We start from the raw sequence: 26,356 nt of genomic DNA on the forward strand, positions 1-26,356 counted from the left end.
AACTTCAGTTAAAGGATCTACAATCACGGCTGACAAGGCCAATGAAATGTGCGCCTCGCTGGAAGCCCTGCCTTCCATAGGTGATAAGCGTGAGGGTAGGATTCATTCTTTAAATTATTCCGCTCAGTGTGAACTGCAATGGTTCACGCTACTAAAACAAACCACCTGAAAATGAGACTGTCTTACGTTGCGCAAACTAAACTGTCCCGTAGTTGTCGAGCCGGCATCTTGTCGGGGCGGCACAGGGCGTGCGGGCGCGGCAATGTGGATTTCTACACGCGCGACGTGTCCGGTCTGGACAGAATTTGTTGCTTTATGCGTGATGTATGTTACGCCATGACACGTAACGATGTAACGTACTGAGTCGGAAGGGCCAGTTTTTGTCAAATTTTCTCCAATACTATAGACCCATTACCATGTCAATCAATGCTTGAATAGAAATGTAGTTCACACCCCAAATTTTGATGCCAACACGGTCGATACAGTCCCATTCGTTTTCTTTGCGGCCTCGTTTGAATGTCGCGGTTGCGCACATTTGTACGGAATGGGGTTAGCGTACGTTACACCCTAACGCCTGTGTCTGCCTCGGTCAAGCACGCTTGCCTCTCTTCCCAGACTTGTTGATGGAGAGTCTGGTCCCACCTCTGTTACCCAGTCGCAGAGGTGAGCTAGCTCTTACTAGCTATTCCTGCCACCCCACAGTGGAGTTGCTGGGGTAGCTCTTTTGTTTAGTATATGTAGCGTTACGTCGCTTGGTTATTCTAAAATGGATCATGCTGCGGTCAAAGAGGCTAGCTAGCCTAGCTATGCTAAAAAAAACTCCTGGCTAATGTTGGTTAGCATGCTCAACTTCCTGCGAGTGAAACTTAATATATTTTCCCCCGGCTTTATGGTGACCTCATCCCCATTTCCCTCTGGAGTTGGAGGGAGTGAAGGAAACAGTGCCAAGGCCAAAGCCATGTCAAACGGGGTGATACGTCAGCCATTGCCAGAGCCCCCTATGCCCATAAAGGGTCCGGGCTTCATGTAGGCTATACAGTCTCACGGAAGCACAACTCATGTTGGAAGCGTGTTTAATGCTGCCCCCTCTGTTACACTGCGCTCCATGGGGATCAAGAGGTATATCAATCTCCCCAGGGTAACCGTGACAAGTTGGGTCACCCCTCCCCCATAGGTGGCTCATTACTGGGAATTATTGCGGATTCCTGCTTGTAGCTCACTAGTCCCTATGAGGTGTTTAGTGATACAGGTTATGGGGTCTCTAGGCGATTAATGGGTTGTTGGTAGCAGAGTCAAGGGAACGATCAGGGGTTGACGCGATCATACTATTATCCCACATGCAGTCTCTGGTTCATATGAGCTGTCTGTCTCCAGCTCAACGCTTTTCATTCCTGGGAGTTAGATTTAAATACAAATCGCCCCCATCTGTTACAACAGAAGGGGTCTGTTTTTCAGAGCTGTCTATCCCATTCCCAGCTAGGTTACAAGGCGCTTTGGTCGCCAGACCTATGACTGGTCGGTAGGGTAACCTCTATGATAAAGTTTTCCCTGTCTATTTTTTATGCGTGCGGTCCAGCACTAGATGCCAGCCGGTTACCAGAACACATCTTACCGCCTACACTGACAGACGCTTGTTGTGACAACAGTACCTCCAAGTGTCCCGGCCAATTAACCTTGGCACATAACCGGAGCCTGTGAACCTTGGCACATGAACACCCTTTTTTTCAACCGAGTTCCAGTGTTCACTGGTGTTAAAAGTGTTGTCTCCCATATGCAAGTTCGATGAAAAGCATTCCTTAATGTTCAGACACACGGTTGTCAAGAGTGGTGGAAATGGAAGTACAACCAATCTCTCCAAGTCTACAAGATCTACTTCACGGGAGGTCTCACTGTCTGCTCCAACCAATGGTGCAGTGTCGCCCTGGATCATGCCAACAGTGACGTCAGGTTACAGGCTACAATTTGTTGTGCTACCCCCACGCTTCTGCAGCCTCATCACGTCGACTGTTCCCGAGGCCTCAGTGCTCGTTTTGAGAGAGGAAATATCCTCCCGTCTACCAATCCGAATGATTCCTGTCGAAGATCCGGGACCGCTGGTACAGCTGGTATTCCTGGTTACGAAAAGGGACAAGCGTTTGAGCTCTGGTGCCAAGATAAAGGACTTGTTTCTTTTCAGTACTCTTTGTCTCAGACGGGTCTCTAAACCCATTGCGACTACATGGGACCTGGTGTTGGTTTTGGAGGCACTATGTGCGACCCACTTTGAGCTTCTCAAGTTGGTGGACCTGAAGATCCTTTCCTACAAAACCTCCCTGCTCATGGCTTTGGCCTCAGATAAACATGTTGTGGACCTCCCTTCCTATACTCAGTTCACCCCAGGCGACCCTAAGATGACATTGTGTAAAAATGAGTCATTTCCCCCGAAAGTCATGGCCATGTCCTACAGGTCCTTAGCTTTTGAGACATTTCCCTTTTCACCAACTATTTTTGCATCTGAAGAGCAACAGAGGTTACTCTCCCACTGGATTGTGGATGCTTTCTCCCTGGCATACAGCGGCAAGTGGCAAGGGTTACCTAGCAGTGTATGTGCGCACTCAACCAGGGGTCTGGTGGATGTCACTGTTCCCGGTATAGCACACAGTGTTCTCACGGCGGGGATGGGGGGAATGTCACTAGGCAGTGTGCCATGTGCGCAATACCCAGACTGCCGCATCTGGCGGGGTCAGGGGCCGTTTAATTTAGTATCCGTTGGGGTCGGCTTGGGGTGTGATTATTCTTCCCCATAGTATGTTGTACCGAAGTTGACTGACTGAAAGGGAACGTAGTGTTACGACTATAACTACTGTTCCCTGAAAGAAGGAAACGAGGTACAACACCTGTTTGGCGCAGCACCGCCCGTTCCTGGGCTCGATGAAGAGCGGTATTAAATTGAAGGAATTAATCTGAGCCTCACGTTCATCACCTGTGGAAGGCGGGGCTTCCAGCGAGATACTGATTTCATTGGCCTCGTCAGGCATGATTGTAGATCCTTCAACCAAAGGAATTTAAGTAATTGAACCGATCTAGGTCGTTTTAATAACAAAAACCTGCAATTTCGGTGAATTGCTCAGCACTACCCCCTACAAACCCCAGAATCCTCCATTCCTCTCCCTCCTACAAACCCTCAGAATCCCCCTTATTTATCAGCCTTACTTCTGCTGATATTCCTTGATGAGGCGCTTGGCCTTGCTGTACTTGCGCTCCAGGGTCTGGTACTGGGCCTGTGTCTCCTTCAGGTGTTCGTCCACCGCTTGACACAGACTCTGGGCCTCCATCCAGTAGCCCTCCAGCTTCTCCATGCGCTCCTTGTTCTCCCGAACGCTCTGTTCCAGCTGGGCACGCTCCATGCGCCAGCGCAGCTTGTCCTGCTCTGAATGCGCCAGCTACACAAGGGAAGAAAGTGTCAAGTTTACTCCTGTGTACTTCTAGTTTACTCTTGGACTGTGTGTTTTAGTCGAGGGTTAACGGTTGTCTGTGAAACCAGTCCTATGTTTGTTGGTTAATTGATTTTGGAGCAGGTCTAACCTTTCTCTTCAGCTGTTGAATCTCAGCCTGGGTGACCGCATGCTTTATCTGTAGCTATAGAGGAAGAGCGAGGTAAAAAAAATAATAATGTAACACCGTGGTTCACTCCAGCACAATGTCTCATCTCATACGCTCGCTCAACAAGAAGTTGAATTGAACATAACTTTTTTCCATTTCGAGATGAACATTTGCCTTTGGAATCAAGCTTCCCTGCTCACCTCTTTGAACTTGTGGGCCATTTTCTCAGGGTCCATCTCCATTGGGGAGAGCATGTCCTCATTCTCCGCCAGGTCAAACACCTCTATGGCGTTGGGGAACATGGGGCTCATCTCCTCCTCCTCGTCCGTGGCATACTCACCTGTCTGGAGGACATTCAGAAGATTCAGAGTACATTCACAATATATTCAGGGAGTGCATATAGACAAATTCCTGTCATGTTTCGGTCTTGTTGTGAACCAACAATGTCACACAGTAACCATACCTCCCTATGTAACTACCATGTGAAGTAAATACATGGTTTCACCAATGGGAAACCAACGGTTTTTGGGGGGCCTCGAAGGATAGGCCTCCATTTCTATTTCTCATCGATGTTTTCCCTCTACCCTAAAATGGCCACTAGATGGTAAAGTTGAGCTTAGAGGAAAAAGACATCCAGGAGTAGAATGCTAGTGGGCCAGAATTGACACCCTAGAATTGGGCAACCACCATTTTATGTTTACCAGGGAAGCCTGTCAAAAGGCAAAGCTTGTCAGGGGACTCCGTGGCTGCAGTGACGGGAATCTTTGTTGAGAAATAGTTTATACAAATTTGTCTATAATCGTTCTGTTGATTGGCTCAATAAACCCCACTATACTGTACCATCTATATGGACCTGGTGAGGTCAATAACACAAAAACCACACACACCCCTTCACACACACACACAGAATTCCAACACACTCACTCTTAACACCTCCCAACACACAGACCGACACACAGCCATTCTAAATATTCCTTTAACAACAGCCGCCTGGGACAAGCCCCAACAAAGGCTTGTCATACCAATGAGTCACTCTCTGAGGGAATGCCCCCCCCATCAACACTGGTCTGTCTGCCCGTCTGAACCCTCCCATTTGGACCAAGCATTGAAGGCCTGAATGCGCCTGTCACAACAACACTGTCTGATGTGTCAACTCTCCAAACGTGCTGAAAATGTTTACACTGTTTGAACGTTGCATAGCTAACCAGAGTTGGGGGAGAAACAAAGCACGGAGACTGAGGGATTATAGCCGGAGTCACATAGGACAATGCCATCAAACGATGCCTACCCATAAAAACAAGACCAAATAACAACTACTATTGATTTTGAAACGTATTAGAAAGGACTTGTATGTTAACTGGTAACGCATCTTTAGCAGGAAATGACATTGACGCAGGCTCAGATCTGCTGGGAGGGGGGCATGTTCTGATGGGGAGACACAGTGTGATGGAATACCAGACCTGGGTCGTGGCATCTGGTCCATACTTGTCGGTCTTTCACACCCAAGCCCAGACATCTATTGAACATGATTGAATTTAACAAGGAGACTGATTCAATTATTCAAGCATTTCCGCTCCATGGAAGAGACTGAGGGGAGACAAGGAACTAAGACAATTGCTGGGCTGGGCTTCATGCCACAATGCTTTCCCCGACTGCCTCTGTCCTTATTCAGCCCCTTTCAAAGATCTGAGATGACTGGGCAGGTATAAAGCACTATGTGCACCTAGGTTCCGTCACATTGCTTACACCTATCCGGTCCTGTTAGATCAGTGAAGGGGTGGTGAACAAGGAGTGTTCTTTATAGAATTTCTAGTTGTATTATTCCATTGTGAAGGGAGCCTGATGGAACATCTAAGGCTTTGGGGAGGAAGTGTCAAACGCTTCATTAGCGCCATCTTGTTTTGTCATATTATTGACTGACGGAACGAGCGAATATGTTTTGGATGGACTGAAGTAATCTTTGTCATGGTGTGTGTGTGTGTGTGTGTGTGTGTGTGTGTGTGTGGGCCCTATGGTAACTGGTCAGAAGTAGTGCATCATAGAGGGAATCGGATGCCATTTGGGACACAGAACATTGTGAGCCCCTCACCTCCTCGTCCTCCTCCATGTACTGGCTGTAACGCTGCTCCATCATCTCTTTCTGCCAGCGTTCCTGCTCCAGGGTCTGCTGGATCAGCTGGGCCACCTCGCTCTGCTCACCTGGCTTCTCTCGGCCAATCATGAACCTGCATGGGCAACAACGACCAACGGGGTGAGTAAGGAAGGCATGTCGGTCAAGGAGCAGCCAATGGGAAAGGGTAGGGTTTAAGTGGGTAGTAAGGTAAAACTAGGGTAGGGTGGTTAAGTGTAGGTCTAGTGGTTGCAACTTCAGAAGATACACAGTAGAATGTAGATAAATATGATATAATCATAGAAGGACCAGACTGTAGAGTTCAAATAACTCATCAGTTACATTTTCCAAGAAAATAGCCCCCACAGAATACAAACAAGTGCAAGCCAGGGCAGCAACATTTGGTGGGGAATGACAATAACAGCTTGTGCCTGGAAGGAACATGACACTCACTGTACATGGATGGATGAGTTGACATTGTAACGAGTAGAAAATGTGACAAGATTATGCAGAGGGAGAAAGACAATTCAGTGAATAAGTGTAGCACGCCATCTGAAGACTGTGTCTGAAATGGAACCATATTCCCTATTTAGTGCACTACTTTTGCCCAGAGCGCTATATAGGGAATAGATTGCCATTTTAGAAACACCCCTTTTCTATGTATCACAGAGAATAACAATGAAATAAACAAAGCATGAGAGGACATGCATGTTTTATAGAATGAGTGACTGAAGCGTCTACAGAGTTATCCTGTTGCAGATGGGACCCTTAAGACCGCGACACCAGCTCTGGCTGTCACATGTTTGTCCAATGGAATGATCAAGCGGAAAGACCAACTTGTTGCAGATGGGACCCTTAAGACCGCGACACCAGCTCTGGCTGTCACATGTTTGTCCAATGGAATGATCGAGCGGAAAGACCTCAACTTGACGGTTGCCTGGGGATCATTTGTCACACCCAAGCCTGTGCGCAAAGCAGCCAGATGCACAGTGACACGTAAGACAAAGGAAACCATGCCGCTGTAGCTAATACCACGTTGTGCCAAAAGGGATCCTTTCAACAGAACATCATATTCCTTGATGTTGGTGCTCTAGACAATATGACGAAAACGACCATTTCTAAATCTATTCGAACGTGATATATTTTTGTACACCTAATATGGTTCACTGCAGAAAAAATGGCACTGATCATTACATCAGAAAAATCCCGTAAGTGAGATTTGAACTAACAACCCTCTGGTCACCAATCTGTATCCCTGCCTGAGACTAGACTACCACACATGCGCAATGACACCCCAGAGAGAAGTAGGTACATCATTCAACACGACTGCCAGCATCACTGTGGCATTCAGTGTGGGCGGGGGTTTGGTGATGAGTGTGTGAGGGTTAAGAACCCACTAGGGTGCCCCTTTCTTGCCTGAGGAGAAATAACTCCGTGGTGGTCAAAAGGGAGGGAAGAAACGGTGACTAGGAATCTAACCACTATGTGGAAAAGCCAAGCTGTGCACGGAGAAAGATGTCAAGCAAATACGACACCTAACCTCTCCAGCATTTTCAAAACAAACCACGCCATCTATTTGCTGCGACTATGCTGAAGCATAATTACCAGAGAGAAGGCGCTTCTAATTTTGGACCAATCAAAACATCACCACCTGTCCGTGAAACCAGTCAGCAGCCTGTGAGGGGGATCGACGGATGTGCTAAATCAATGAATATTCACAAGCTCAGAGACACGCTCCATCCAGGAAGTGGCGAAGTGGAAAACAACCAGGCCTTGTCTGGAACCATCTGTACGTGTGAATCTGCAAGTGTCCCCCTGCCACCATCTGTACAAACCCATCCTACCTTGGATGAGGTCATACATCAGCATTCTCCACAGAGAATTTTGTCTACAGACAAATCAATTTCCTGGATTTTTGATTAAACAGGGCGTACAAAACTGAACAATAGGTGGCAAATTCACTTTGAACAAAGGTGCTTCCACAAGGGGAGACAAGAGTCCGATTGGGCAGGCGATAACATTTCTGGGGCACCCCTCCCTCCCTCTCTTCCTCCCTCACTCCTTTGATTACCGTCCGTACTGTCAGACAGCAACCTGAGCTTGGTCCGAGAATCAGGTTGGACCAGGCTGTTTTATAAATAGCCTCGCCACTCCCTCGCCGACACCGGCCTCTCCGCCATCTCCCTGGGATCCAGGCTCATGTCTTAAAATCAGGCTGTCCAATCTCTGGGTGGCTTTGATGTGAAGACAATGAGAGACGTCTCTGCTCGCCTAGCTACACTACAGTCAAACTGCCCCGCCAATTAACACAAAGACCCCCACAGGTAGTTAATAATGCAGGAGAGAGGAATGAGAGCGTCAGGATGAGGGGATTAGAGGTGGGAATGGGAAGAGAGGGATTCCAATTGTGATCCAGTCTGAAGGGAGGTAGAGTTACGGTACTTGGGAGCAATAGTGTGTTTGGTTCCCCATCACCGGTCTTTATACAGTTCTGTATCTAGACCCCCTTCTCTCCAATCCCATGCTTAATTTCTCATAACAGATTTTGTCAGGGTACTGTGGCACCACATTTGACCAGAGTGCAGTAAATACACTATAGATACTGTACCAATAGCTTGATGTTGAAACAAAGTGTTTATTGACAGCTATTGAGTGAGGGTTCTTACTTGACAGTGCCGGTGGTGTTCCTGAGGACGGAGGCAGCAAAGGCCTGGGTCACGCCCACCAGACTGGTCCCATCCACCTCCACGATCAGGTCATTCACCTGGATCCTGCAGGGGAGGGAGGAAGAGAGTGATAGTGAACAATGGGAAAAGAGGACGAGGAGCAAGCAAAAAAAATCATTTTGGGATACACTGCTGAAACACAGACTGTTCAGAACCTTTCATCTCGGTGTGCAGCTCCTCCGTCAGTGACCGTCTTGACAAAGATGCCCAGTTTCTCCAGACCCATGTCCGCCCCGGCACCCATGCCAATGATGCTGATCCCCAGACCGTCCCCATCTGTGCAGAAGAGGGGATAGGAGATAGGAAATGGGGAAATAACCTCATAAATATGAGTGTCTTACCAAGACAAACTTCCAAAAAGGACTAATTCAAGGTAAGTTGGAGCACTCAACAAAAAAAGAGCAGAGACTGATTTATTTTTGCTCCCTTTAATCCATTGTTGTGTCTCAATGGGCCACTAGCTAGAAATAGGAGCTAAGTGCAGTGGTCACTGAGGAAGACGTTAGCTTGACGTCGAAACGTCATTGACCTGTTTGCAGATTAAAGTCAGCAAAAATAAATCAGTCTCTGCTCTTTTTTTGTTGAGTGCTCCCTTTGGAAGTTTGTCTTGGTAAGCCATTCTCATGATATTTGTCATGGTCGTTAAGCACCCCTCCTTTCCTTTGTTTGCTGCAGCGAGAAGGCCCAACTGAACTCTAACCTCATAAATATGTTCCCTTCCCAATGTAAGGAAATAAATGTAATAAAATGGGGACCTTGACTGGAAGATACAGTAGCTAGCTAAAGCTACTACGCCACTTTGTATAAGCGGGCATTATCCGTATTAGAACCCAATTAGCCACTGCTAATCTAGTGTAATATAAATCCAATAAGGAGATAACGGGCGACTCTGGATTCATTGGTGACCACTAAGGTGTTCGTTCGTCATGCAAATATATGTGGCTAGCAGATTTGTGAGGAAAAAGGTAAAGGTTACTTAAAGACATCAACTAGCTAGTTGAAGCAATTCAAGCTCCCGAGTGGCGCAACGTTCTAAGGCACTGCATCTCAGTGCAAGAGGAGTCACTACGGTCCCTGGTTTGAATCCAGGCTGTGTCACATCTGGCTGTGATTGTGAGTCCCATATATTATTAAAAAAAAAAAAAAAAATGGGGGGGGGTAATGGAAACTACAGACTTCACTGAAAATGTTTAGCTACTAGTTGTAACTTCAATAGTTACAGTTAATTAATTATCTCTGGCTTTCTGGTTTATGCTATTGAACTCCAAAGCGACAGTCGTGTGCATACATTTTACGTATGCAAATCCACGGCCCTTGGTGTTGCAAGCACCATGCTCTACCGACTGAACCATGCAGGACTAACAATATAGTGAGGATCAGTAGGGTTCTGTAATGCTCTAGAAGATTCCACCAGGTTTTTACCTTTCTCCAATTCCACAGGGAAGAGGTCCAGTCTCTCCACCCTCTTCTCCAGCTCGTACTCAGCCGACGCCGCCATGGGATCCACGTCATCATTACGCCGGTCGTAGTCCTCGTTGGAGTACGTGGTGAACACCTGCCGAGAGAAGACAAAAAGGTCATAGGTCAGTTCGACACTCACCAACACGCAAGGTTTACACCACAACAGGCTTCCCATAGAGGAGACATGTCCTCTAGAACAGTAGTGCATCATCAGTTTTCCTCTTGTCATGTTAAGTCATTACATACCTTAGAGAGCTATTTAGAACTTGTCTGAAATGTCCAGATCAACTAGCCCATGTCAGCTAATGTTAGTTTTTTTTGCCCATAGACGTTGTAATTTTTTTGTCACTCAAATATCACATGAACACATAGATGTGGCAAAATGTATAGAATTGCAAGAAAATTTGCTTTAAATCCGCAACATCTTCTTTGCATCCCAAGACAAAATGTGGAGAATTGCAGGAAATAAGCTTCAAACCTGCAAAATTCTCTCCACCCACAAGAGGGGTGGTGAACAGTTTGTCTTGAACAGTGCTTGTGCCCATAGAACTAGACGAGGGGTATGCGCAGGATGTTTCCTGATGCTGGAAGGGGGACCCCCCGGAGTGAAAAACTTTGGGAACCCTTGCAGTAGAAAATGATCTAAGGTCAGTTTAGCATGTTCACCACTAATGGTTGTACAAGACTACGGGAAGTGTAAGCTGATCCTAAATCTGTGCCTACAGGCCTCTACCCAGAGCTAAAAGGAGAGCCAGGCAGGCAAAGCGCTAACGGGGCGGAAGGAGACGCCTCCAACAACCAGACAGACAGGGGTGGTGTTATACGGCTCGCTGATACAAACACACACCCTCATGGCTTCTCGCTGAGCTAATGGCTTCTCATCCAACCTAATAAAGTCTATCTAGTTTCATGTGTGTGAGTGCGAGAGAGAGGAGAGAGAGCGTGTGTGTATTTAAGGCCAAATTCACTCTGGCAGCGAGGACATACTTCTGGGGGGTGATGGGGTGCCATGTTACGCTGGCAACATGTGGGTGTGGAGAGCGGTGGTGAGGGTGCTCCAGTGAGCGGCTAGGTGGGGCGTATTTTACTGGTACTCAGGTGATTTATATTTAACAGGGGGATGTATTTTTCATAACCTCCCGTCCTGCATTAGTGTATTAGAGAGGTGTCCGGGCATGTCAGGACGTTTTTTGGTACGTGTTCTGCTTTCAGTGGGATGAGGTTTAATATTTGAAATGGGGTCATGCACGTGGCTGTGGCCACACACACACACAGGTCATGGAGTTTCACGTGTATTATTCATATCATAAATTGTGAGGAATCCTTTATTCAGTTATTTGTTCTGATCCAGGGTTGCCATGATAACATTATTAATATGCATTTTGAATTCCATTGTCAAAAAACCCCACCAACTAATCAGATGAACAACAACAGCTCTAACAGAGTTATCCACAAGCCTGCTAAGAGGGTCAAGTATAAATAAGGTGGATATCCACTTGCTGAGGTTAAAGGATAAACACAACCCTCAACCTTTACGATTTTGTACTGCTAGAATTCTAACGCCAAATCCCATAGTGGCCTAGTCCAGTTCTATGTTATCTAGGCCCAGTGAGCAAAATTTGCCCAAAGACATCTTTTCAATGTCTTGTGCTCATAGGAGGGGAGTAAAGAAAGGTAGATGGGGGGGCACAGATGTGAGAAATAATTAAAAGTAGGCAACAAGGGAATTGAGTTCATCCGCTGGTCAGGGGAGAATGTAATGAGCCGTGTGGTTTTTATACAGGAACTGGAGGTTTACTGTGTAAAGAGGCAGAAGGGAGAAGAAGCCAAAAGAAAACATGACAAACAAGGTTTTGGAATTCAGCATTGGTCCAAGTCCTCGAATCTCCTCTTCAAGTTCCAGCATTCCAGAGTGACACGAACACAGTCTGCCTCATAAGCTCTTACGAAAAGAAGATTGCAAGCCACCTCCCCAACAATGCAGGATTCAATATCAAAATAGTCAAACTTTTTTCATTCAAAAAAATTAAGTATAGGAGTGTGATGCGTCTTCTTGTCAAGTGAAAGACGTCCCCTTATCAGCCGCTCTATTCGGGGCTGCTAGTAGGTGTTGTCGCGCCCCTCTGCTCCAAAAAAGGCAGAAGCTTCATAGTAACTGTGTGCAAGCCAGATCACTACCCCTAGTAAATACCAATACCTCTTAGCTTTCTTTCACACCAGAGACGGACTACTTATCACAAAGCCACACTGAACCAAGCCCGACCGTAAATCAACATGATTTTAACTGATGAGGGCTCAATTTCATCACATGATTTGCATAACACCTCCCGAATGGAATATAAGCCTAAAAACTATGCCTCTGATTTTACAGCTAATTTCAGCTGGTGAAAGCCCAGCAGCGCCATCCAGATGTTTAAAAAACGGAACCATTTCGTCCTAAGACAGCTGTGGATGAGTTACTTTACACCACACCATAGCATAAGAAAAGGAACAACCAATTCAAAGCATAATATCATATGATTGGCCCTGTGCAGCAGACAGCAAAGATTTTTTTTCTTCTCTCCAGCTATTAGATAACTACAACCAGACAGTCTATGGATGTGTCCCAAACAGTCAGTCTATGGATGTGTCCCAAATAGCAACATTAAAGCAGCCCCCCCGCACCTCTGATTCAGCGGGGTCGGGTTAAAATGCAGAAGACACATTTCGGTTGAACGCATTCAGTTGTGCGACTGACTAGGTATCCCCTTTCTCTTTCAGAAGGTATTCATACTGCTTGAGTTATTACACATTTTGTTGAGTTACAGCCTGAATTCAAAATGGATTAAATGGACATTTTTTTCTTCTTCACCCAATTACACACAATACCCCATAATGACAAAGTGAAAACGTGTGTTTAGAAATGTTTGCTAATTTATTGAATAAGAAATACAGAAATATCTCAAATCTCTGTCTGTTGGAAAGCAGGCTGACCCAGGTTTTCTACGATTTACCCTGTGCTTAGCTCTATGCGCTATTCCGTTTTTTTTTATCCTTAAAAAAACGAGCTAGTCCTTGTTGTTTACAAGCATACTCATGATGCAGCCAACACCATGCTTGAAAATATGAAGAGTGGCACTCAGTGATGTGTTGGATTTGCCCCAAACATTACACTTTGTGTTCAGGACATAAAGTTAATTTCTTTGCCACATTTTTTGCAGTTTTAGTTTTGTTGCCAACAGGGTGCATGTTTTAGAATATTTGTATTTTGTACAAGCTTCCTTCTTTTCACTCTTACATTTAGGTTACTATTGCGAAGTAACTACAAATCCTCAGTTCTCATATCATAGCCATTAATTAAACTATTTTTTTTAAGTCACCATTGGCCTCACAGTGAAGTCACTGAGCGGTTTCCTCCCTCTCCAGCAACTGAGTTAGGAAGGACACCTATAGTATCTTTGTAGTGAATGAGTGTATCGATACACCACTGAAAGTGTACTAATAACTTCACCATGCTCAAAAGGATATTCAATATCTGTTTTAGTTTGTTTTACCCATCTACCCCTAGATGGTGCCCTTCTTTGTGAGGCATTGGAAAACCTCCCTGGTCTTTGTGGTTGAACCTGTGTTTGAAATTCACTGCTCGACTGAGGGACCTTACAGACAATTGTATGTGTGAGGTATAGAGAAGAGGTAGTCATTCTAAAATCATGTTAAATCAATCAAATGTATGTATATAGCCCTTCTACATCAGCTGATATATCAAAGTGCTGTACAGAAACTCAGCCTAAAACCCCAAACAGCAATCAATGCAGATGTAGAAGCAGGTGGCTAGGAAAACCTCCCTAGAAAGGCCAAAACCTAGGAAGAAACCTAGTAACCAGGCTATGAGGGGTGGCCAGTCCTCTTCTGGCTGTGCCGGGTGGAGATTATAACAGAACATAGCCAAGATGTTCAAATGTTCATAAATGACCAGCACGGTCAAATAATAATAATTACAGTAGTTGTCGAGGGTGCAACAAGTCAACACAATTATTGCACAGTCCATGTAACTTATGTGACTTGTTAAGCACATTTTGACAGCATTTAGGCTTGAACATTTAAAGTGAGAGGGATATAGAATGATTGGGTCGGTCAGAGAAAATAAATAAAACAAGCATAAAAATCCTTAAATATCCCATAGGCCCTTTCTTTCGCAACCTTGTTTTTGACCTCTCCCTCCACACACATCGCATCAATCTCACTCTCTCTGCCTAGGGAGCATCAATATTTTATCAAATGCATTGTAATCTTGACTCTGCTTTTCAAGAATATCTCACCTGAGCTCTCTCAACGGCTTCCCCACTCTGTGTGAATACCATCACCGTGGTCACGTGATGCCCGTCGCCATAGCAACCCACAGCTTGGCAAATGTTAGTTTGACACCAGTTTCTCTCTCTTTGTCTCCTTCTCCCCAGGCGGCAGTCAGAAGGTAGTTTTTTCCCCCAGTCTCAGCATCACTTTCGGTCTAGACTTCAGGGAATTCATTTTACACACAAACATTCACCCACTTTTTAAAACGTGCACAGCACACACATTTGAAAAAACCTGTGCGTTTTCAGTGTCTCCACTATCATGGCGTATTGCCCAGTTAAATTGTGAACATCGAATTAAGCTATTTGACATTTGAAAACATAATCTACAATAACTTTGGCCAATAATCGGTCAGAGCATAAAAGATACTGCCCGCGCTCACTCGATATGAAAAAGCTGACCAGCTCAATGATCTCTCTATACTAATCTCCATCTTCCTATAGAGTCAATGATGAAATGTACTAAAACTATAATGGACAAAATCTAAGTAATGGCTTTTAGAGCTGTAATAAGAATGAGGACAGACACAGAGAGGTATGTACTGTAGCTTTTAGTAGAGCATAACGCTTGCAATGCCAGTATAGTGGGTTTGATTCCTGGGACTACTCGTAGGTAAAATGTTTGCAAGCATGACTGTAAGTCGCTTTGGATAGAAGCATCTGCTGACTGGAATATGTTACTGAAGAAAAATATAACCGCAAAGTGTTGGTCCCATGTTTCATAAGCTAAAATAAAAGATCCTATACATTTTCCATACGCACAAAAAGCTACATTTCTCAATTTGTGCACAAATTTGTTTACTTCCCTGTTAGTGAATATTTCTCCTATGCCAAGATAATCCATCCACCTGACAGGTGTGGCATATCAAGAAGCTGATTAAACAGCATGATCATTACACAGGTGCACCTTGTGCTGGGGACAAATAAAGGCCACTAAAATGTGTAGTTTTGTTACACAACGCCACAGATGTTTATCTTTTCAAGTTTTTAGGGGGCAATTGGCATGCTGACTGGAGGAATGTCCACCCGAGCTGTTGCCAGAAAATTTTATGTTAATTTCTCTACCATAAGCCACCTCCAACGTCATTTTAGAGAATTTGTCAATACGTCCAACCGGCCTCACGTGTAACCGTGACAGCCCAGGACCTCCACTTCCCAGCTTCTTCACCTGCGGGATCATCTCAGACCAGCCACTCAGACAATGATGAAACAGAGGAGTATTTCTGTCTGTCATAAAGCCCTTTTGTGGGGAAAAACTCATTCTTATTGGCTGGGCATAAGGGTATGATTTCATTTATTTCAATTGACTGATTTCCTTATATGAACTGTAAGTCAGTGACATTGTTGCATTAGATTTCTGTTCAGTATATTGGTATATAGGCCATATACACTACAAACCCCGAGGTGCCTTATTTCTATTATAAACTGGTTTGTGGTTACCAGCATGAAATACAACATGAGAATGAGGGCGGACTGAGCGAGCAGATTCCAGATGACCTCAGAGATCAGATATGACCAGTGGAAAATGAACGCAGCTGCCCAGCATGATTTCACAGCCATAAAACACCAGCCAAATGCAAACCAGTAAAAAAAAAAATGTTTTAAACTCTACAGCTGAGTGTGAAGTTATTCTAGTGAATAAGGGTGGCTGAGATAGTTACAGTAGTGAACAATTTTCAGATAATGTATCCATGTAGATGTGCAGTTAGCCTATGTGCCTGACTAGCTCTACATTCACCAATGCTATATTGTCATCTCACCAAAGACACACAGCAACATCAGGCTAGCAAGCAGGCTACTGTATAGCACACAGATGTGAATAAATCATGTTGATAGTACAGTACGACACAAAGTCTGAATTTTGGGCCCTGCTCTGGCATCATCCCTAGCTGGCAGCTTGTCATAGTTCCCTGCCTCCCTGCCTGCCCTTCCGTCCCCTGGAGCTGTGGCAGGGAGTGTCCGAATACCCATATTTGCGTTCTAAATAGGAGACATTTAGGGTATGCAAAAATATAACGTTTTATAGTTTGACATTTTAAACATTTAGTATGCTTTAAAAAGCCAGGATGTCATACTCGTTTTGGCTTTTCATCTCGTAGAATTCCACAGCACACTATTGAGGAAGATAATCGTCTTTCGAAAGATCCACTTGTTTGACAACTGATAATCACATAAAGCGACGCGCTGTACCAAAATTAACGAATGGCTGGAATCAACGCAATTGTGCATTAGATTACACATTCCCAGTAGGATGAGCCTAATATGGTGATGTGTGTTGCTTACTGCATTCGTTCTTACTAAACAGTGTGTTCTAAATAGTATGAAGTAGGATTAGCACACCGTATGTAGCTTTAGTAGGGAAGACAGACTTCTTACACTTCCATGGACTAACCCGATTCAGGGGGAGACCGAGAGAAAGAAAGGAAAAAGAGAGCGAGAGGGGCGATAAAACAGATGCTCTGGTTGTTTTCAGTTTGTGGGAGCTGTTCTTAACAACTTATACAGGATCAGCTATTATTCCATCAATCTCCCAAATGGTTGAGATGAAGAATGAGGGTAAATCTCAACCTAGATATGTTAAGGGCAACCCCTACCTTCAGATGGTTACTTAGGGAGATGGGTAGAAGGTTTTCAATCCCAAACGGTCCTATGGGCCCAGTTTAAATGTATAGGGAATAGGGTGCAATTTGGGACGCACACAGAGACAGTGAGGAATGTGGCTGGGCTGACCACTGTGTTTACCCATCTCCTGGTTCCTGCCTCTCAGCCATTCCACAGGATTTAGCTGGCATGTGGCTGGCACTACACTAGCACGTTGCTAATGCTAACAGCATAGCAATAACAACCCTAGCATAGCCTGTTACTTCTCTCTCTGCCCAGCTAGCTGTATGTACACTTCAGTGGGGTGGAGGGGTTATGATGGCTGGCTGGGGTGGGAGTGGTGGAGGGAGAGTGAGACATGAGGTAACATTCAGAAGGCGAACACAATGGACAAATGTATGTAGAAGCTCTGGCACAGTCAGCAGTTTAGACTCCAGTGACGCAGGGCAGAGTTTGTGCGTAGGTTGTATTTCACTAGCAGTTTTTCCTTTAAAAAAAAAATAAGCATATGGTTTCATGCGCCTTGAAAATTGGGCATGCGGGCCCATGTTTGACACTGTTGGCCTGGTTACCATGGAACACACACACACACAGCATAGCTCTCAGCCAGGCCTGTGTACACAGGGAATGTGACTAGAGTATTTTCAGTATCCCTCACAGAGGAACCATATAAATGCAATCAGTTTGGGCAATAGGCTCATGCATGTGATTAAAGCATGAGGCAACCCGCAGAGAGAGAGAGAGAGAATCCCAGAGAAGGCCAGCATCCCGGAGTCGCCTCTTCACTGTTGACGTTGAGACTGGTGTTTTGCGGGTACTATTTAATGAAGCTGCCAGTTGAGGACTTGTGAGGCGTCTGGTTCTCAAATTAGATACTCTAATGCACTTGTCCTCTTGCTCAGTTGTGCACCGGGGCCTCCCACTCCTCTTTCTATTCTGGTTAGAGACAGTTTGTGCTTTTCTGTGAAGGGAGTAGTACACAACATTGTACGAGATCTTCAGTTTCTTGGCAATTTCTCGCATGGAATAGCCTTCATTTCTCAGAACAAGAATAGACTGACGAGTTTCAGAAGAAAGTTATTTGTTTCTGGACAATTTGAGCCTGTAATCAAACCCACAAATGCTGATGCTCCAGATACTCAACTAGTCTAAAGAAGGCCAGTGTTATTGCTTCTTTAATCAGAACAATAGTTTGAGGACGGCGCCCCACATCAAAATGTTTTTCCACCGGCACAGGTTTCATACATTCACAAATAACGATTAAATATTCACTTACTTTTTGAAAATCTTCCTCTGATTTGTCATCCAAAGGGTCCCAGCTATAACATGTAGTGTCGTTTTAGTGTCGTTGATAGATTTAAAAAAAATCTTTGTATGCCAAAAGGTCTGTTTAGTTGGTGCCATTGATTTGAGTAATAATTTCTACAAACTTCAGTGTTTGTGTGTGTTTTCTTTCCAATGGTACCAATTATATGCACATCCTGGCTTCAGGGCCTGAGCTACAGGCAGTTTACTTTGGGCACGTCATTCAGACAGGAAGTGGAGAAAAAAAGGGGCCTAGCCCTAAGTTAACAATCAGCAGCTACAATTTCCAGCTACAATGGTCATTTACAACATTAACAATGTCTACACTATATTTCTGATCAATTTGATGTTATTTTAAATGGACAAAAAAATGTGCGTATCTTTCAAAAACAAGGACATTTATAAGTGACCCCAAACTTTTGAACGGTAGTGTACATTTAGAGTATCTGATTGATTTAGCTTAGCAACCAAATAGTTCCTTTTGGAAACAGTTAAAAAATGATTCATAATTGAGATTCATATTTTTTTTTAAATACATTGCTCAAGGTGAAAACTGCAGCCTTTAATTCAAAGCCCGAATCCCACATTATAACACCAACTTTGTCCCAGCCACTATTTTACATTGCTGCCTTAGGCCTAAAAATGTTAGCATAGCGTGCGAACAGCTACCACAGCAGGGGCAGGAGGATGCAGGGGAGGGTGTTTGCCTAGCTAAATAATCCACTTGGTGATCTGATAATGAACCTAAGGAGACATGCTGGTTTTAACAGTGGAGGGGAAAGGGACCACACTGCTGGGGTTTAGAGAGGGAGGAAGGGAGGGAGGGGGCAGGGAATCATTTGTTGAAGATGTTTTCCTGTCTAGATGTGCAGGTTTAGAGAAAGAGGGGAGAGAGAGAGAGCTAGGTGGTTTTGAGGGTTGGTTGATTTCCTTGTTGACTTGATGTGACGATGTGCTGGGGATGCAGTCTGACAGTGCCCGCACACATGCGCACACCCGCGCACCATTAGTCTCAATCTGTCTGTATGTCTCTAGGGGGTTCATGTGTCACTACATCTGACAGCTAAGGGTGCTGGGTAAAAAAAAATATATATATATTTGTCGCTAAGGAGTTGCTATGGTGTCTGCCACGTTGTGGCGCAATCGCTGTATCATAGGGCTATATTCAGCAGAATACGCTCAAGACCGACTCTGCGACAGTGTCAGACACTACTGGGGAATGACAGGAAGCACAACATGGTGACAGGAAGTGGTAGATACAGATCGAGCTTGTGTTCCACCTCCCCTGTGACAGGCCTGTGTGTGTGTGCGCGTCGGTGTGTGTTTCCACTGTCAGATTTGGGGGGGGGGGGGGGGTATTCTCTTCCTGTGGGTGTGTGTGTGTGTGTGTGTGTTTTTCAAACGTATCTTCAATAGAGCTTTTGGGTGTTTTCCTGAAAATATAAGCCACAAATAAAGCAAAAGCATATAGCCAGTGCCCAGTCGTATGACTCAACCCAAAGAAATCTGCAGGAACCCACCATTTGGGAAACACTGGTCTGAATCACTGTACATTGTAGCCTGTATAGTAGGCCTAAGCCTACAGATAAACAGTGCACTATTCTAGTCAATGAAACCATTCAGAAGCTGCACAGACAACAGTTGGTGTTTGAAACGACCGTTCACAGTTGAAACACAATACATGCTTCGTATGCCCTTCTGCAAATGCCTTGGGTTGTACAGCAGATATGTTATTATGGCATCTTACCATAGCCAGAGGGAGGGACTGGCCAGTCTATTGTGTAAGGATGATGTGCCAGTAATGACATGGAGACTAAATCAAACCATTCACTAGATGCATTCTCAAAAGACGGCTTCAAAAACCATAAGATATACATACTGTATACAGAGATCCCCCTGGAAGTAGAAACACAACCCTGCAGGATACTTTATAGCCTACAGTATACGCCTCTGCATGTCAGTCCGATCTATGCCCATTAAAACGTAGCAACTAGCTATATAGCTAGCCATCACTGAGATGGCACATTACTGTAGCTAGCATGGCTATCCTTGGCTATCAATAGCACTGACACTAGCACAGACTATTCATTAGCGCCGTTACCATCAGATGGCATTGTAAAGTGTTAGATTAGCAGTAGGACATGTAGTCGTGGTAGAACACTGCAGGCACCACAGCAGTTTCCTAAGTAACAGCGGGGATATGTGTCAGAAGATATGCATGAGGCCATAGTGTGTTAAAGCCTGGCAGGGTAGCAGCTACGAGCCATTAAATCGTGTGTTGTTAACACTAGGTCAACGCTCAGCAAGCGAAACCATTCAATAGATCCATTTCTATCGTACAGCATGTCAATTGGTTAGATTAACAGGAAGCGTACGAAATACAACATATTAAAAATATATAATAGCAGTTTTTTTTTTTAAACGACGGAGAGAGACAGCTTTGATCTCCTAAAAGGGATGGAATCCACGTGCAGACGAGAAAGTCTCACGTTCCCTTTCTCCCCGCTCTGCCCACTTCCCTGGCCCCAGGCTCATTAGCATGGATAACCGAGGAAGTAGTGAAGAGAGGGATAGACGCTCCTCTTTCTGTGAATGGAGGAGCAGAGGAGGAGGAAGGGGAGAGGGAGAAGACTAGCTGCAGGGCTTCTGGCTGTCATCGTCATCAACACATTGAGCTAGCCAGGGCAGGGTACCAGGTTTGAGACCAGACCAGGGTTGAAGACGAAATCAGACTTTGGGCAAGATTCAAACCAAAAACAACAACGTGGCTCGTGTGCAGAACGTAAACATCATTTCTTTTCTGAGCTGAAGGAAAACATTCATATAAATAATGTGTTGAGTTAATTACCGTATATGATTTTGGCTGACTTGAATATCGACTCATACCAGGCCTCAAACCAGATAAACGCATGACACATAGTAGCTAAACCGCAGTAGCTAAGGACTCTTTGTCTGAGGCCATCGAGCTGAAGCGACGTTCAATTTCCTGTTCAATTAACCTTCTTTGTTTTTTTTGTTTTACATTACACAAAAGGTCATTTGTCACAGAGTGCTTAGCCCCCCCCAAAAAAAGCCTGGAGGCCTCAAACGACAACAGATCTCCCAATGTTCCAAACACCATTTGAGGTTAAAAGATCAAAGCTTAAATAAATGTTATTGATCCCATGATGTATGGCTGCATTTAGTGGTCGCCAATCAATACAGCAATCACATTTCATTACGGTGTACACCCCAGCTGTAGACAACTCAGTGGCCTTGTGTTTAGAGTGTCCGCCCTGAAAGAGTCATAACAAAGACTGTAAAAATGGGACCCAATTTGCTTGGCACTCAGCATTAAGGAGATAGATTGGGGGCAAAGCCCTGTGATAGACTAGCATCCTGTCTGGGGGGGGTGTACTGGTACATCAAGCTGCCTCACGCTACAGAAACAGGAGATGGGCTCCTGCTCCTACGAGGAATACTTACTTACAACCCAGCTGTATGAGACGGAAGGGGTGGGAGCTATCCCCTCATCACGTCCCTGTAACTTCACTGTGTCCCGGTTGACAGAGAACCACTCTGTTGATGGATAAGGTGATGCAGCCGAATATGAGACTCGGTATCGCGAGTCATGTGGCAACACAATCACAGTCGTGTGAAAATTGTCAAGCCCGTCACAAAACAACTATCACACTAGTCAGCATACCGGCAAGCACAGTCATCTCTGTCACATAATCAATGCATGTCCAATCAACATTCAATATGATACATATCCAATATAACAGTGTTCAATTGTGGATTTGGGGCTTTGCACTGTTAGCACACTGCACTCTCTCATCTCTGCAGGGAGAGACACACTGGAGATTGACAAGCGAATCCTCTGTGTTCTGTCCGTTTAACCCTTCCAGGGCACACAGATGGACAGACGACGACTAGAAATGATTGAACCGATACAAAACGTGCCGAGGGAGGGAGGGAGAGAGGAGGAGAGGAAAGACAGGGGTGGGGGGTGCTGAGGGAGGGAGGGAGGAGGAGAGGAGAGAGAGGAAGAGGAGAGGAAAGACAGGGGTGGGGGTGCTGAGGGAGGGAGGGAGGAGGAGAGGAGAGAGAGGAGGAGGAGAGGAAAGACAGGGGTGGGGGGTGCTGAGGGAGGGAGAGAGAGGAGGAGGAAAGACAGGGGTGGGGGGTGCTGAGGGAGGGAGAGAGAGGAGGAGGAGAGGAAAGACAGGGGTGGGGGTGCTGAGGGGAAAGACAGGGGTGGTGGGTGCTGAGGAAGGGAGAGAGGAGGAGAGGAAAGACAGGGGTGGGGGTGCTGAGGGAGGGAGAGAGGAGGAGAGGAAAGACAGGGGTGGGGGGGAGAGAGCTGAGGGAGGGAGAGAGGAGGAGAGGAAAGACAGGGGTGGGGGTGCTGAGGGAGGGAGAGAGAGGAGGAGGAGAGGAAAGACAGGGGTGGGGGTGCTGAGGGGAAAGACAGGGGTGGTGGGTGCTGAGGAAGGGAGAGAGGAGGAGGAGGAAAGACAGGGGTGGGGGTGCTGAGGAAGGGAGAGAGGAGGAGAGGAAAGACAGGGGTGGGGGTGCTGAGGGAGGGAGAGAGAGGAGAGGGAAAGACAGGGGTGGGGGTGCTGAGGAGGGAGGGAGGAGGAGAGGAAAGACAGGGGTGGGGATGCTGAGGGGAAAGACAGGGGTGGTGGGTGCTGAGGGAGGGAGAGAGGAGGAGAGGAAAGACAGGGGTGGGGGTGCTGAGGGAGGGAGAGAGGAGGAGGAGAGGAAAGACAGGGGTGGGGGTGCTGAGGAAGGGAGAGAGAGGAGGAGGGGAAAGACAGGGGTGGGGGTGCTGAGGAAGGGAGAGAGAGGAGGAGGAGAGGAAAGACAGGGGTGGGGGTGCTGAGGAAGGGAGAGAGAGGAGGAGGAGGAGGGAAAGACAGGGGTGGGGGTGCTGAGGAAGGGAGAGAGAGGAGGAGGGGAAAGACAGGGGTGGGGGGTGCTGAGGAAGGGAGAGAGAGGAGGAGGAGAGGGGAAAGACAGGGGTGGGGGTGCTGAGGAAGGGAGAGAGAGGAGGAGGAGAGGAAAGACAGGGGTGGGGGTGCTGAGGGAAGGGAGAGAGAGGAGGAGGAGGGAAAGACAGGGGGTGGGGGTGCTGAGGAAGGGAGGGAGAGGAGGAGGAGAGGAAAGACAGGGGTGGGGGTGCTGAGGGAGGGAGAGAGAGGAGAGGAAAGACAGGGGTGGGGGGTGCTGAGGGAGGGAGGGAGGAGGAGAGGAAAGACAGGGGTAGGGATGCTGAGGGAGGGAGAGAGGAGGAGAGGAAAGACAGGGGTGGGGGTGCTGAGGGAGGGAGAGAGGAGGAGGAGAGAAAGACAGGGGTGGGGGGTGCTGAGGGAGGGAGAGAGGAGGGAGGAGAGGAAAGACAGGGGTGGGGGGTGCTGAGGGAGGGAGAGAGGAGGAGAGGAAAGACAGGGGTGGGGGTGCTGAGGGAGGGAGAGAGAGGAGGGAGAGGAAAGACAGGGGTGGGGGTGCTGAGGGAGAGGAGGGAGGGAGGGAGGAAAGACAGGGTGGGGATGCTGAGGGAAGGACAAAAGGAGTGAGAGGAAAGACAGGGCTGGGGGGTGCTGAGGAAGGGAGAGAGAGGAGGAGGAGGGAAAGACAGGGGTGGGGTTGCTGAGGAAGGGAGAGAGAGGGGGAGAGGAAAGACAGGGGTGGGGGTGCTGAGGGAGGGAGAGAGGAGGAGAGGAAAGACAGGGGTGGGGGGTGCTGAGGGAGGGAGGGAGGGAGGGAGGGAGGGAGGAAAGACAGGGGTGGGGATGCTGAGGGAAGGACAAAAGGAGTGAGAGGAAAGACAGGGCTGGGGGGGTGCTGAGGAAGGGAGAGAGAGAGAGAGGAGGGGAAAGACAGGGGTGGGGGTGCTGAGGAAGGGAGAGAGAGAGAGAGGAGGAGAGGAGAGGAAAGACAGGGGTGGGGGTGCTGAGGAAGGGAGAGAGAGAGAGGAGGAGGAGGAGAGGAAAGACAGGGGTGGGGGTGCTGAGGAAGGGAGAGAGAGAGAGGAGGAGGAGAGGAAAGACAGGGCTGGGGGTGCTGAGGAAGGGAGAGAGAGGAGGAGGAGGAAAGACAGGGGTGGGGGTGCTGAGGAAGGGAGAGAGAGGGGGAGAGGAAAGACAGGGGTGGGGTGCTGAGGAAGGGAGGGAGAGAGAGGAGGAGGAGGAGGAAAGACAGGGGTGGGGGTGCTGAGGAAGGGAGAGAGAGAGGAGGAGGAGAGGAAAGACAGGGGTGGGGGGTGCTGAGGAAGGAAGAGAGATGAGGAGGGGAAAGACAGGGGTGGGGGTGCTGAGGAAGGGAGAGAGAGGAGGAGAGGAAAGACAGGGGTGGGGGTGCTGAGGAAGGGAGAGAGAGGAAAGACAGGGGTGGGGGTGCTGAGGAAGGGAGAGAGAGAGGAGGAGGGGAAAGACAGGGGTGGGGGTGCTGAGGAAGGGAGGGAGAGAGGGGAAAGACAGGGGTGGTGGGTGCTGAGGAAGGGAGAGAGAGGAGGAGGAGAGGAAAGACAGGGGTGGGGGTGCTGAGGAAGGGAGAGAGAGAGGGAGGGAGGGAGGAGGAGGAGGAAAGACAGGGTGGGGATGCTGAGGGAAGGACAAAAGGAGTGAGAGGAAAGACGGGGTGGGGATGCTGAGGGAGGGAGAGAGAGGAGGAGGGGAAAGACAGGGGTGGGGGTGCTGAGGAAGGAGAGAGAGGAGGAGGGGAAAGACAGGGGTGGGGGTGCTGAGGAAGGGAGAGAGAGGAGGAGGGGGAAAGACAGGGGTGGGGGTGCTGAGGAAGGGAGAGAGAGGAGGAGGGGAAAGACAGGGGTGGGGGGTGCTGAGGAAGGGAGAGAGAGGAGGAGGGGAAAGACAGGGGTGGGGGTGCTGAGGAAGGGAGAGAGGAGGGAGGAGGGAAAGACAGGGGTGGGGGGTGCTGAGGAAGGGAGAGAGAGGAGGAGGGGAAAGACAGGGGTGGGGGTGCTGAGGAAGGGAGAGAGAGGAGGAGGGGAAAGACAGGGGTGGGGGGTGCTGAGGAAGGGAGAGAGAGAGAGGAGGGGAAAGACAGGGGTGGGGGTGCTGAGGAAGGGAGAGAGAGGAGGAGGGAAAGACAGGGGTGGGGGGTGCTGAGGAAGGGAGAGAGAGGAGGAGGGAAAAGACAGGGGTGGGGGTGCTGAGGAAGGGAGAGAGAGGAGGAGGGGAAAGACAGGGGTGGGGGTGCTGAGGAAGGGAGGGAGAGAGAGGGGAAAGACAGGGGTGGGGTGCTGAGGAAGGGAGAGAGTGCAGCATTCCCTCTGTTCTAATAACCCCCCACCTCTCCCCAGAAGGAGTGAGGGAGAAAATGAAGGATCTTCATTTCTGTTAATGGACCTGTACATAATGAGAAACAGAGCGAGCCGTAAGAGAGAGCGAGCGAGCCGTAAGAGAGAGCGAGCGAGCGAGCCGTAAGAGAGAGCGAGCGAGCGAGCCGTAAGAGAGAGCGAGCGAGCCGTAAGAGAGAGCGAGCGGAACATAAGAGAGACAGCGAGCGAGAACTAGAATGTGGATAGGGAGAAAGAGAGCAATACAACGAGAGAGAACTAGGTAGTGGATAGGAAGAAAGAGAGAACTACAACGAGAGAGCATATCTGGCTGTAAACAGCATGGTACTTGAGGTGTTTGTTCCTGGTCCCTCCACCATGATGAATGAGGACAGTACTGCAGGTCAGAGCGATCCACCATCGATTTTACAAATAATAAATGACAAGTCAACACGCAGAGTTGAACACTCTCCCTTTAGAGTTTAAAAAACAATTAAGTGTTTTACTGGCAGGCCCGGTTATCCATCTTTCTAACGGTGTGAGCCTTGCTAACACCTTAACGTTTCCCACATTCTATCTTTGATGGCATCTTTTGAAATGACAAGCCTTGCCCACCAAGAATCCAACGTTGCAGAAGCCACAATAGTCAAATGCCTCCCCAAAATTGCCCCCACGCCTTCTGCACAACCGCCATTGAAAATAGCAGGCCCTCGACGCACTACTACCAGCAGTAGTGTCACTGCAGAGAGAGAGACAGAGACAGAGAGACAGAGAGAGTATATGAATGTCTCCTCTCTTCTCTCCATCTTTCCTCCTCCAACCTGGCAAGAAAAAAAAAACATCCGTCCTTGTATTGGAGGGGTTCTGAATGCTGCAGTGTCCCCTCCCTCCTGCTCCTCCATCACCCCCCCTCTTTCTCTCCTCCCAAACCCCCCCCCCCATTGGGACAGCCCCCGCC

General features: G+C 47.4%; 1 protein-coding gene across 1 annotated transcript in view; it reads right to left on the bottom strand.

Moving 5' to 3' along the window:
* LOC115110153 (neurabin-2-like) overlaps positions 1 to 26,356 on the bottom strand; it is a 59,604-nt gene that overhangs the window by 4,487 nt on the left and 28,761 nt on the right. Inside the window, exons 3-9 of the mRNA XM_029635556.2 lie at positions 9,841 to 9,973; positions 8,574 to 8,694; positions 8,359 to 8,463; positions 5,672 to 5,807; positions 3,783 to 3,926; positions 3,565 to 3,618; positions 3,193 to 3,422 (exon numbers count right to left, since the gene is read on the bottom strand). Coding sequence (XP_029491416.1) covers positions 3,193 to 3,422; positions 3,565 to 3,618; positions 3,783 to 3,926; positions 5,672 to 5,807; positions 8,359 to 8,463; positions 8,574 to 8,694; positions 9,841 to 9,973 — 923 coding nt within the window. The remainder of the gene's footprint in view (positions 1 to 3,192; positions 3,423 to 3,564; positions 3,619 to 3,782; positions 3,927 to 5,671; positions 5,808 to 8,358; positions 8,464 to 8,573; positions 8,695 to 9,840; positions 9,974 to 26,356) is intronic.

The sequence above is a fragment of the Oncorhynchus nerka genome, linkage group LG26 (assembly GCF_034236695.1).
Source record: "Oncorhynchus nerka isolate Pitt River linkage group LG26, Oner_Uvic_2.0, whole genome shotgun sequence".
NCBI lineage: Eukaryota > Metazoa > Chordata > Actinopteri > Salmoniformes > Salmonidae > Oncorhynchus > Oncorhynchus nerka.